This window comes from Symphalangus syndactylus, chromosome 4 (assembly GCF_028878055.3).
Source record: "Symphalangus syndactylus isolate Jambi chromosome 4, NHGRI_mSymSyn1-v2.1_pri, whole genome shotgun sequence".
In the NCBI taxonomy this organism is placed as follows: domain Eukaryota; kingdom Metazoa; phylum Chordata; class Mammalia; order Primates; family Hylobatidae; genus Symphalangus; species Symphalangus syndactylus.
This window is the reverse complement of record NC_072426.2, coordinates 72626352-72639592: the sequence shown is the minus strand read 5'-3', so window position 1 is coordinate 72639592 and position 13241 is coordinate 72626352. Positions and strand designations below refer to the sequence as shown.

General features: G+C 37.0%; 1 protein-coding gene across 20 annotated transcripts in view; it reads right to left on the bottom strand.

Annotated features, from left to right (window-relative positions):
* Positions 1 to 1245: 1245 nt before the first annotated feature.
* The window catches only part of ZEB1 (zinc finger E-box binding homeobox 1), a 197767-nt gene continuing 185771 nt past the window's right edge, over positions 1246 to 13241 (bottom strand). For all 20 annotated transcript variants that reach the window (XM_055275056.2, XM_055275057.2, XM_063637332.1 and 17 more), the window contains 3 exons: positions 8543 to 10353; positions 6353 to 6533; positions 1246 to 3762 (listed from right to left, as the gene is read on the bottom strand). In XM_055275056.2, the coding sequence (XP_055131031.1) occupies positions 3179 to 3762; positions 6353 to 6533; positions 8543 to 10353 (2576 nt within the window). In that variant the 3' untranslated portion in view covers positions 1246 to 3178. The remainder of the gene's footprint in view (positions 3763 to 6352; positions 6534 to 8542; positions 10354 to 13241) is intronic.

The window sequence follows — 13241 nt, the reverse complement described above, 5'->3', positions numbered from 1 at the left end:
CTCAAAAAAAATAAAAAAAAGAAGCATGGATTCTGGACTCAGATAAGCCTATGTTCATATCCTCATTCTGCTACTTAATATGTATGTGTTCATGGGCACATGGTCTTTATTTCTATTTTTTATGAGGCTTTTGTGAACATTTTGATAGTAGTGAAATACCTGTGCATGACATGAATAAATAATATATGGCCCTGCTATTATTTTTGTTGTATGTCGTATGAGGGAATACTGGGAAAGGTCCACGTACATTTTCTTTCTGAAAAGTTCTGGTAATGCCTAAATTCCTTTATTAGCCATTTATCCATACATATCAAGCACTGCCCTCATTGAGCTTTGCAGATACCCCCTAAGAAGAGTTTCTAATTCTTAGTTCCTAATCCTTTTCAGTGAATCTGTTTATTGGTAGCTGCTCTCAGTGACAGGGGAAATCAGGCAACATGGTAACGAGCACCTAGGAATGTGGGGTCCTAGAAAGGGAAGTGAATTCTACAAAAGGAGAGCCGACTAGGATTGGTCCTATCACTCCTATTGGAGGTAGTCATGTCCACAAGCCAGCAATACCTGTGCCATATACCATGAGGTTAAGCACCAGGAAGACACCTAGAAATACACTTTCAAAAAATCAAAATAGTAAGGCAATAGAAAAAGAAGGCATAATTTATTGTGTCTATTATGACTAGTGTTTAATAAGACTTATAAGAAAATAATCAAATTATTAGATCATTTAACATATATATTCTGGAATTAGAAGCAAAAAAAGTGAGAACATAGCTGAGCCCCATAAACATGCAAATTATATTTTTATTCAACAAATATCTGTTGTCCCAACTTATGCCAGGCATCCTGTTAGGCAGTGAGGAATGTGAGAGTGACTATGACAAACGTGGTTCCTGTCCTAGTGGGGAAGAAATATAAATAATAGTATCAGAGGTAGGATGACAGAAGTGCAGGAGCTGAGAGTCAGAAAGGCATCTAAACCCAGGCTTCCCTGAAATGACCTGAAGCATGAGATGTGGAGGATTAAGGATTTCAGGAAAGAAAGAGCAACCTATGAAGAGGTTTTGTCAACTCTGACCTCTCCAGAAACATTTAGCCACAAGAAAATCCATAATTTAGTGGAGAATGTCTAAAACTTTTAGTGTTACCCAAATTCAGCTCAAGATGAATCAAACGCAGGATGACAATGTACCCCATTTCACAGTTTTCCAAAGAAAATACTGATAATGATGAAAAGAATGACAGCAGTTCAGGCTTGTTGATGCATTTTATTGTGAGATGGGGGGAGTCTGGTAAAAAACTAGAAAATGACCATGATGTAACAAGGAACTTAAAAATGAAGAGTCATCTGTAACTTACATACATGAATACAGGAACAAATTGGCACAAAATGTTAAACATTGTTCCCAACACTGTTTATAGAAGGTAATCCTAATTTGGCTTACTAAGGAAATGAGAGTTTTATGGTTAGGCTAATTTCTTAATAAAACTGCAGAGCATCATGCTATTAGTCACACAGTGAATTTCAAAATTTAAGTTTTATATTAAAAACTGGGTAAAGGTAAAATGACTTGATTGTAGTTGTAAAACTAATACATTCCCATTTAAGTTCTGTTCTACAGTCCAAGGCAAGTATAAATGTTAACATAACACTGTTAAATCAAATCTCAATGCAGGAGAACCAATTGCATCTCTACTTTAAATCTTATCAACTTTCCAAATTTTCATACTAAAATATATTATTGTATTAATACAAACTACAGTATTATACACTACACTGTGTAATAAATAAAGAAATATAAAAATAAGACACATAAATATAAAAGTTTTCTAAAACTAAAAGTACATATGTCAGTAAGAAGGGTATTAATACTGCCAGGTTTGAAGACATACAGTACAAAAATGTTGCACAGATCTATAAACTAAAAGAAATAAAATAATACTGATAGGTAAAAATCAGCTACTGTTGTTAATAAATTGGGTCCATAATAACTAACATTTGGAAACAGTTATGAGCCAAATAACAATGGCATGTCCATGTCTGAAATGCAAGTACATGGATAAAGCAGATTAGAAAATTTCCCTTTCGTTTCTGTAGAGAAATTCTGAAAATCAATTAACATAAAATCAATACCGAGGAATTGAAGGATGAAATGTCCCAGTGTTTCAGTTTCTCTGACAGAGTCAGTGGTTTTAAGTTTTATTTGGGAATTTTGATACAACAAACAAATCAACAAATGCTAGTTATTGTAGGCCACACATTGGATGAAGGCGGGTTAGAGCCTTGAAAATACTGAGAAATGGCACTTACAGCACACAGGTCTTGCTTAAGGCCAAAGGAGATACAAAGCTTCATGTCATATCCTTCATATGTTACCACATATTCAAACACAATCACAAACACTGATTCTGATGATTTTGCTGTCCTTATTAGATTAACATTGTTAGTCCCTGCAATCAGAACTCAATGGCAATCTTTTGAACTCCATTTTAAACCACATGAGTAAGAAACTTCAGTTCTTCTATCAGCTGCTTTCTTAAGGCTAACAATACACTTTAAATGATAATACGCTCTACTAAGACATCTAAATATTAGAAATTACTACCTTCTAGATTGAATTTATAAAAGGTAGTTAGCACGGGTTGGAACTACATTATACTTCTCTGTGAAGGGAATTTTGTAGTGCAGAAGTTCTCACATTTTAAAAAACATAATAAAATACTGAAGCGGATTTAGCATATGTTTACCAATAAAAAATTATAAAATTTCTCCCAATTGTACAGCTTAAGAATAAACCAACATAAGAGTGATAATTAATACTGATAAGATAAAACAATGCCAGATGCATATCTAATTAATCAGCTTCCTTTAACCTCTTGTATCATTGCTCTCCGAGTCATTAGGTTTTCTAATCTGCTGCATGTTACAAACTTGTCCCTAACTTTGAAAACTGCATGAAAAATTACTAGGTCTGAGGTTCAGGCACACCCGGATTTATTGTGTGTGTGTGTGTTTGTGTGTGTGTGTGTGTGTTTGTATTTTGTATTTTTTAGTTTTTACTTTACACAGTAGTGAACAGGAATCACAGCATACAGGTTACTGTGTTTCCATGAAAAGCAAGGATAATATTGAACAAAATTCATTATCAATTTAGAATTTATTTTCCTTCTAGAAAAACGATTAGGCTTCATTTGTCTTTTCTTCAGACACTTGCTCACTACTCTCACTTACTTTTTGTCCTAAGCTGCTTGCTTGACTTTCAGCCCTGTCATCCTTCATCAGACCTTCAGTTTTTGCTTCTTCTCCCTCATTCTCTGCCTCTTCTACCTCTTCTTCCACTTCTTCTTCCTCCTCCTCCTCATCCCCTTGTGGTTTTTCACATTCTTTTTCTTCCTGCAATTCTTCTACCTCTTTATCCTCCTCCTCTTCCTCTTTTTCACTGTCTTCATCCTCTTCCCTTGTCAAACTCTCTCTCTCGTCCGAGTCACCCTGTGAGGGAGATGCCCTGGCACCCACGTGCTCATTCGAGAGGATTTCAGGCCCTGCCTCTTCCTGCTCTGTGCTGTCACGTTCTTCCGCTTCTCTCTTACAGTAGGAGTAGCGATGATTCATGTGTTGAGAATAAGACCCAGAGTGTGAGAAGCGCTTTCCACATTTGTCACATTGATAGGGCTTTTCTCCAGAATGTAATCGCATGTGTTCAATCAAATGATGTTTGTGTTTAAATGCCTTTTTACAGATTCCACACTCATGAGGTCTTTTACCTGCAAAATAAGAATTCTGTTAAATAAAATGGTGGTATTCAGCAAATAAAATCCTTAGATGGTTTTTGGGGTACTTCATGTTGTAGAAAGGGGAGGGTTATTAGTTTCATTTTTAAAACATTTCCAGGTCCCCAAACTCTTTGTAATATAACACTGCAATTTGGTTTGTTCTTTACATTAAAAAACGCAGTGCTCTACACTCTTGCTGTGCAGATGATTAGGTCAATGGGAGCTACATGAGATTGAAATGCCAAAAATACAAGCATCATGACAGCGAGGTGGAAAATGGGCCAAGTGCAGCTGGGAGGAGATGTCTGGTAGTGAGCGAGCACAGTGAGGGCAGGCAGGGACAGACGTGCTGCTCACCTTGTGTTCTTCATTATCACTACAAGGTCTCTTTTTAGTCATTTTGTTTTCCTAGTCACAGCTCTGCCCCCCAATGAAATTTTAATGTTTACTATATACTTTTATACACGATAAAACTCATAAATATACAGTGTATATACGGAGCTTCTTTAGAAAACCACAGCCATTGTAGTATCTCAGATTTTTTTGCTCCCTAAGAAACAAGTTTTGGCCCATGAGGGCAATATTGCCCCTCCTGAGAACGCACAGGCTAGAGGAGTGCTGCTGCCCAGACATGAAAAGGACTGGCAACAACTGATCATAGTTAGGACTGATAATGTCCAATTTCAGAGCTATGAAGCAGTTAACACTAACAAATGCAGAAATGATTTTTAATTTCAGAAATAGTGTAGTTTTTCATATATATTTTTCACTTTGATATTTGCTAATATTTAACTTTGCCTGAAGAGGAAGGGGATTTTCTAACTTTTCTTAGATCTCTGAAAACCAGAGGACTGAGTTACAAGGGGCTGATTTTAAGAGGTGTGACTTTCTCTTATGTAATACTAGTTTTTAGCTCCAAGAACCTTCCAAGTGTCACTGTATGAATCCACAGATTGAAGAAGGAAAAACAATTCTATCTTTTCTCACAAGAGTAAAAAATACACTGAAACAGTTAAGAATATGAAAGATAAATACGGATACTGTAGTCATAATGGCTGGTAGTGGGGGCAGGGAAGAGCAGGTAGGGGATTAAAGAGCTCAGGATGAATCCAGCCCCTTCTACAGCAACCCATGTTAGAGAGAGACACAGGAGTGTGCTGGAGCCAGTTTGTACTGGCTAGAGACAGTCTACTGCTCAATTTTCAGGAATTCTGCAAGCTGACTGACATCACACTCAAGCTCAAAATCCACCATGATGGGAGTATTTATGCCACAAAAACCTGCAAACACTACAAATCAGGGCTTCCCCACCCTTCAGAGAACCAGGTGTTAAAATTTATCAGTACTTCACTGATGGAAGGAATGAAATAGGCCAGGAGTTGGCAACTATTTTCTGTAAAGGGTAGCGAGTATTAAAGGCTTTGCAGGCCAAATGGTCTCTGTAGCAGCTTCTCAATCCTGTCATTGTAGAACAGCATAAAAGCTGACATAGACAAAATGTAAATGAATGGGCGATACTGTCTTCCAACTAATTTTATTTAGGGATGCTGATATTTGACTTTCACATAATTTTCATCAGTCACAAATATTCTTTTCATCTTTTTCAATCATTTAAAAATGTAAAAACAAAAAACTACCATTCTTACCTCATAGGCCTTAGAAAAACATGGGTATGCTCACATTTGGCCTGTGAGCTATAGTTTGCCATCCCTGAGTCAACCTAAGGAGGCATATTTTGTGGCAGAATTACAGGATCTTAGAATCTTCTAGTCCAACCTCTTAGGCAGAACTTCTTACTTAAAAGATCTTGACTTGCCAGGACAGCTTGCTGCATGCTTATGAAGCAGCTTTTTCTTTTATGAAGCAGCTTTTTCTTTTATGAAGCCAGATCCTGTCTCCCTATGACTTTAGCCTACTGGTCTCATATTTTTTATTAATGGGTACTATGTACTATGTTTTTATTAATATAGCATAAACTTGCATTAAATGAATGTGGACAGAATAAATGCTGTGTCAGCTTAAAGGAAACAAGTCATGAAAAAAACAAAAAAAACCCAAAAAAACAGATGAAGCAAAAAACCAAAAGAAAGGCACAGACCTTAAGTACAAGGTAGAAGTGGGCAAACAGGTGAAAATGGCCAGATCAGAGAAGTAAAAAATAAGAAAATTAATTCTGGGTTGAGCATGGTGGCTCATGCCTGTAATCCCATTAGTTTCTGAGGCCGAGGTGGGTAGATGGCTCGAGCTCATTAGTTCAAGACCAGCCTGGGCAACATGGCAAAACCTGTCTATATCAAAATTGGCTGAGTGTGGTAGTATGTGCCTATAGTCCTAGCTACTCAGGAGGCTGCGACGAAAGGATGGCTTGAGCCCGGGAGGCAGAGGTTGCAGTGAGCCGAGATCGAGATTGCGTGCCACTGCACTCCAGCCTGGGTGACTAGAGTCAGACCTCATCTCAAAACAAAATAAAAAAAAAAAAAGAAGAAGAAGAAGAAAGAAAATTCTAAAACTTTAGTTTTTAATTTTGCATCTTCCAGTATATCATATCATGGACACTTTATGTTTGTGTTCACTGACATACCTGTGTGTTCATATTTATGTCTCAATAATGAACTACTCTTTTGGAATATCTTATCACACAAATCACAAGCATACATTCCATTTTCTGTCTTCCGCATTTTCTTTTTGGGCGGTGTAGAATCAGAGTCATTCTGATCCTCTACATTTGATACTCCTTCTGAGCTAGTATCTTGTCTTTCATCCTAGAGGGAGAAAGGTGTGAGAAAATTTAATTTAACATTAAAAGATAAATAAGAGATATACATAAAAGCATGAGATAAAGAACTACTTTAACTTATACTTTTATACTTTCAAGGACTTGACCAAAGCAAGCACACTGATCTTCACTGCACATGCGCCCCAAGGGTGGGGCCAGATCACAGGTGGAGGTGACAAAGACAAGAGTGAGGTTGGGGATAACAGTCAAAACTATAGCAAAGACATATACTCAACTGGTACTGGAAAGAAAGCAAGGACACCCAAAAGAAAGCATGTAAAATATACAGTAACAGAGTTTACCTAGTTTCATCTGAATCATTACGAGAAATTTGCAGAAGGTTTTAACTTTTAGTTTGCTAATTAGTCACTCATTACTAACTGCATCGTTTGCCTTCATTTTTTTCATTCTGGGTTTCACTAAGCAAAAGCTAACATTCTGTTTTTAAAACCTGGTCTTTCAATTGTATCCTCCAGAACTTCAGGGTTCTTTAACCTCCACGGTCTCCTTGAAAAGAGAGAGGTGTGCTCTACCACTTGTCTAAGGAGCAAGATGGAAAAACAATGCAGGAGGGTCTATCTTTTTAACAGAAATAATTGCTAGTCAAAATGAACCTTTAGAATTCCAGGGTGATAAAAAGAAACTCCAGGCAGTCTCACGGAGATAATTTTGGGCAGCACACTCTTACGTAAGCCAAATAACCCTGCAGGGAGCCTGTTGTGGAACTGGGTCCCCTAAGATCTTTCTACCTTATCTAGAGTGTTCCATGCCATTGCCTCAAACCCACAGATTCTCTAAAAGTTGAAGGTTTTTCACAACATTTCTTATGGCTTTATGAGGCAAGAGAGGTGCAGCCATTTGTCCCTGTCATTTGTGAGTGGCCTTGGTGCTGAAGTAACTTGATTCTACTTTCACTGCTACTTGATCTAGTCACGTGACACATGAGTCTATGAAATGCTAAGGATGGCTCTCTTTCTACTCAAAGGCATGCAAAGTGTTCTGTACACTAAAAATTTGGAGGAATTCAATGATCATGTCAGAAATTTTTTTCAAGAGTTATCACAATTACAGGAAACCCAATCAGTAGCAATATTTAAGGGAAAACAAAAACAGCAAATACAAGTTTGAGCAGGATATTGAAATTATTATACTTATAGAAAATATTTGCATAAAATATCAAATTTGTTTCTAGCATTCATTTGATTCCATCAGAAATTGATGGAAAAAATGGGAAAACATCAACATCAGTGACACGGAAAAAGTCTGGACAATGAGGCATACAATAGCTCTATCCAAAACTTGTGGATTTTGGGGGTAAGACCAGTTCAAGGGTTCTTCCTGGACAGAATAAACACTGTTCTGGTAAACACTAATGATAGTTAAGGAGGAAAATGCATATGTATTTTTAGGTTCACAGCCACACTTCCTCATATACATTACGACTGAACACCGTTTATGCACAGTTCATAAAATGATCAGTAAATTCACAAGATGCATTCTTTGTATACTTCATTCCTGTTTATTTAATTAAAACCTTTTATAAACAGATGTATTAGTATATAAAAGTGATAGAGAAGTTTGCCTGGTATGAACCTGTGAATGGGAACATATTTCCATTTATTGATGACCATAATCAAGGCAGAAACTATTACTATTTTAGGAATTTAGCTATAAAAACAGAAACCCAATTAGCAAGTATTTCAATTTTGTTTTTTGATTTCTAACTTCAAACAGGTTTTTAGCTGAGACTTATAAATCATCTTTCACAGTAGAATAGCATTTCAAACTTTAAGTTGGTAACAATACCCTGGATTAGCAAACAACCAACTGAAGACATCATGCCAGAAAAGTTAAAGCAAACATTGATCCTTTTAAAAATGACAGTTTGTAATAATCTAGTTGGCTCTATGGGACTGATATTTATTAGACAAAGTTAATTGAAATTAGTCAAATAGCATATTAATAGCCAGGTTCAGGATGGGGGTTATTTTTTACCTGATTTCCATTTGGCTGGATCACTTTCAAGGGTGGTTCTTGGACTGCAGGGCTGACCGTAGTTGAGTATGTGTATGCCACCTGGGGAATCAGAATCGTTTGCTTATTGGCAGCTAGTGCTCGTAAGCATGGAACACTGTTCTGGTCAGCAATGGCCACGATTGTGGGTAACTGGGCAGTGACGGTAGGTATAGCGATATTTATGGGGTTGGCACTTGGTGGGATTACATTTACAACTGGTTCTGAGTCTGTAACACAACTGTCCTTTTGTGGCTCCTTTTTTGCGCAAGACAAGTTCAAGGGTTCTTCCTGGACAGAATAAACACTGTTCTGGTAAACGCTAGTGATAGTTGACCTTTCTAATAATTCTCCCTGTTGCTTTGGTAGTGAAAGATCAAGAGGTTCTACTTGTGGCTCTTCTTGTGCACCCTCAGCTGTGTACAAGTAACCCTGTGTATTTCTGGATGAGGAAAGGTTTAGAGGTGATGGGGATGGTGTACTACTTCTGGAACCATTGGTGGTTGATCCCAGTGGTAAAACTGGGGAGTTAGTCATCTTCAAAGGACTTTGTAGATTTACTGTGCTGTCCTGGGGTTCATTTGCATTTGCAGATTGAGGATGATCATTGTTCTTGGCAGGGATATTTACTTTGCCTGGTTCAGGAGAAGATGGTTCAGAAGATTGCACTGAAATCTGTCCAGCTTGCATCTTTTCAAACCACTTTTTTACTACATCCAGTGGTAGGTTTACTGAATCAGCAATTTTTGAGAGCTCTTCTGCACTTGGTTGTGCATTCAAAGCATAATATGCTTTTAGGAGAGACAAGAGGTTCTTTAAAGGTGGCTGACTGGGAGACAAATTGCCATCTCCAGTAGCTGATGAAACGGAGGACTCAGGCTTCTCAGCTTCTGCTGCAGGGAGTGGAGGAGGCTGAGTAGGCTGCTTTAGGTCATAGTGCTTTAATTCTGGAAGTGCATTAATATCTCCTGGACAATCATCACACAGAAGACAAGTGCTATCATTCACCCCCCCTTCAAAGCTTTTGTCCTTCTCAGACTTAACAGTAAGATCTTCTGGTAACTTTTCACTTTTACAACTGTTTGTTGCGACTGGATTTTCTTTTTTTAAATTTTGAGGAACAACTTGAAGTTGGCTAGGCTGCTCAAGACTGTAGTTGATGATAATTTTGGTTGTTCCATCTTGATCAACCAAAGGAAGACTGATGGCTGAAATAACAGAATGGCCACCTTGTTGTATGGGTGAAGCATTGATTGTTTCTTGTTCTTTGGATGCAAGATTGGCTTGATTATTCTCCAACACTTGCCTTATTACATTACCATCTACCGCCACTTTAAGTACATTCTGAATATCACTTAAATTGATACTTATGGGAGACACCAAACCAACTGTTGGCAGAACAACAGCTTGCACCACGCCCTGAGGAGAACTGGTTGCCTGTAATGGGCCACCACCAGTGAAAACCCCATTTTGTAAAGGGGTTGAACAGTTGATTCCTGAAGCAACCACTATGGGTTTGAATTCATAATCCACAGGTTCAGTTTTAATTTGGTTAACAGAAAGTTGTTCTTGAAGGGGTTTATTCTCTATCTTTTGCCGTATCTGTGGTCGTGTGGGACTGCCTGGTGATGCTGAAAGAGACGGTGAAGAACACTGAGATGTCTTGAGTCCTGTTCTTGGTCGCCCATTCACAGGTATCAAGCTGATACATTTCTTACTGCTTATGTGTGAGCTATAGGAGCCAGAATGGGAAAAGCGTTTCTTGCAGTTTGGGCATTCATATGGCTTCTCTCCTAAACAAACAAACAAACAAATTATATTCACTGAATTATTACATATAAATTTTTATGTATCCTCATTTCCCTAAAACAAGCGGTATCAATTTTAAAAAGAAGACTGCCATGCGTGCTTGTGACAGAATTGTATTTAGAATAATCTTTTTAGGTTCAAAACCTATATAGATGTGATGAATGCTAGTAACTAAGTCTAAGGTACATGTTCTGCTAACCAATCATGGAATCTTCTCAGCATATGTGTATAATATTTCTGCCAATCTTTATAACTTCAAATAATTCTCAAGTACCAAAAGTAATTACATTCTACTCTTTCAAGTATGTTTTTTCTTATCCCGTTTCACCGACCTATATAATTTTCTATATTTTACTCTACTCAACCATCTGTAGGAGAAATATTAAAGAAAAGAAAAATAAGTAAAATGTCCCATATGACTTAACAAGTATGAATATCTATCTTTGATTAATAAAAATTCCTGTACCCATAGGGCTTTCTTGAAAATAGTTTTTCCCTAATGGGAGGAAAACTTTAAATATATTATATAAGCATTGGCTTATTTAACTGGAATGTATATACCCCCAAGATAAACACTGTAGTGGGTATCAAAGCAGCTTGGAGTTTCAATTTTAGTGACAGTGGATATGACAAAACATTATTTTTATATTAAAACAGAGAAAAACACATTTGTGTGACTTGCTAGGAAAAGCCACGCACTGTTAAAGTAGCCTTTAGCTTCCAGAGGCTTCCCTCAAGCTGCTTCCCTAGACTCTGTGGGTACAAGGCATTTATTCTCCTTGGCTGTTGGGGATACTTCAGCAGAAAATTTTGAAAGCACCGAGCTAAATGGAGTATTTTCCTACAAACCTAATGTTTCCTTTGAGTTTTAAGTTATAGTTCACTAATTTATAATTTAAAGGTTACAGACTATAAGCTTCAGTAAGGCAGGAGCCTCTGAGGCTTCTTTGCCATTTATCCCTTACACCTATCAAAGCACAGGTTGCAAGGATGCTCATTAAACCTTTTTTGGATGAATGAATGACTAATTGTTGAATGATGAGATGTGATGACACTGATTTGTCTACTTAGTATCAAAATAAAACTCTCCATCTGCTGCTCTTTTTAAGAATTAAAATGAAAGCAGTTAGGAAGTCAATTTAAGCCCTATTAAAAATTGCTTCAATAGTAATTTCAATGCTATAGTTTAAAAATGTGAGTTATATTTTCTAATAAATATGATTATTTGAAGAATCATATATAAGAATTGGAAGAGATTTAAGAAGCCCTGTAGTGCAGCCACCTTTTCAATGAAGAGTTCATTTCATATCATTCTTGACACCAGCTAATCTCTGCTTGAGCTTCTTTAATAAAAGGGGAGTTAGGACCTGCTGGACAGCCCTGCACAAGAGGGTCCTGTCTGGTTCTGCTGAGGTCCATGGATTTGGGTTCAAATCCTGGCTCTATCACATAGTATTTTCTTAACCTGTCCAAGCCTTAGTTTTTCAATGTGCAAATGCAGATACATTCTCATTGGACTGTTATAGGGGTCATATGAGATTATATAGCAAAACTCTTAGTATGCTCTCAACGAATGCTAGTCACTTTTTAAAAAGGGAATTCTACTAAGAGACAGGCTGAGTTTGAGCCAAAGTCGGCTTGCTATGATGCCTATTTCCCTATTCTAGTTTCTCCTGATGCCACACAGAACAAGTGTAACTTTTCTTCTCAAGTCAAACCTTCAAATGGATCAAGAGCTGCTATATGTATTCTTAAACTTCTCTTATGTAGGTTACATATACCTAGGTCCTTCAAACATTCTGCACAGGATGTGGTTTTTAGAACCCTTACCTGCTTGTTAACCCACCTCTGGAGATTCTCCAATTTATCAATATTTTTCCAATGTGATGCCTGGAATAGGATTCAATTCTCAAAATACATCAGACAAAAGTTTCCAGTGGGGGTAAAACAAGGAATATACTCTAGTATATCTCTATTTTAACACTTTTAATTACTTGATAACATTTTTACATGAATTACATGCTTATTTTCCTTCTAGAGACGCTAGAAAGATAAACATCTGTAATACAGACTATTTCATTTTTTAAAACGGGGACAGAAACGGTAGGAAAGGGAATGACTTTGGGTCAGGATGACTATATCATAGCCCTAGCTTTGCCATGTACTACCTGAGTGACCCTGGACAAGTTAATTAAGCCCTCTGAGCCTCAATTTTCTCATCAGTAAAAAGAAGAAAATAATAAAACCTACTCCATAGGGTTATCTTGAGGACTATATGAATTAATGCATACAAATAACTAACATGTGGCTGTACATAGCTAAGGATCCAATAAGTGCTAGTTATCATTATTATTGTTAAAAATTATCTTGATATTTTATCATTGCCAGAAAGAAAGTTTACACAACAATTATTCTAAAGTCAAAGTCACTATATTTGTTAATTTAAAACTCCTTGTTTCTAGCTTCATAGCTTTATAGTTTATAGCTTAGGCATATCACTAATTTATCTATCGAGGTTAGGGTTTACAAGTAGTTTAGCCTGAAGGTTACATAAGGAAGTTTCACTACTCAAAGTTTGGTATACTATGTATACTGACTTTTTTTTTTTTTTTTTTTTTTTTTTTTTTTTTAATGGCTGAGGTGGGTGTTTGGCTGCATCTGATGTAAAAATTTTCCAGGCAAAAATTACTAAGACCATGGAAAATTATTTTTGGGGGTGGACCACAGCCATGTGCAGGTGTTCTTTTGTCTCTAATCTGAGTGGAGGTCTGGTGGCCTTTTCCTCATGATAGCTCAATTCCTACATGTAGAATCAACTAATTATTAACACACATGGTTCTACATAGGGTCATGATCAAAATTTTTTGGGTAC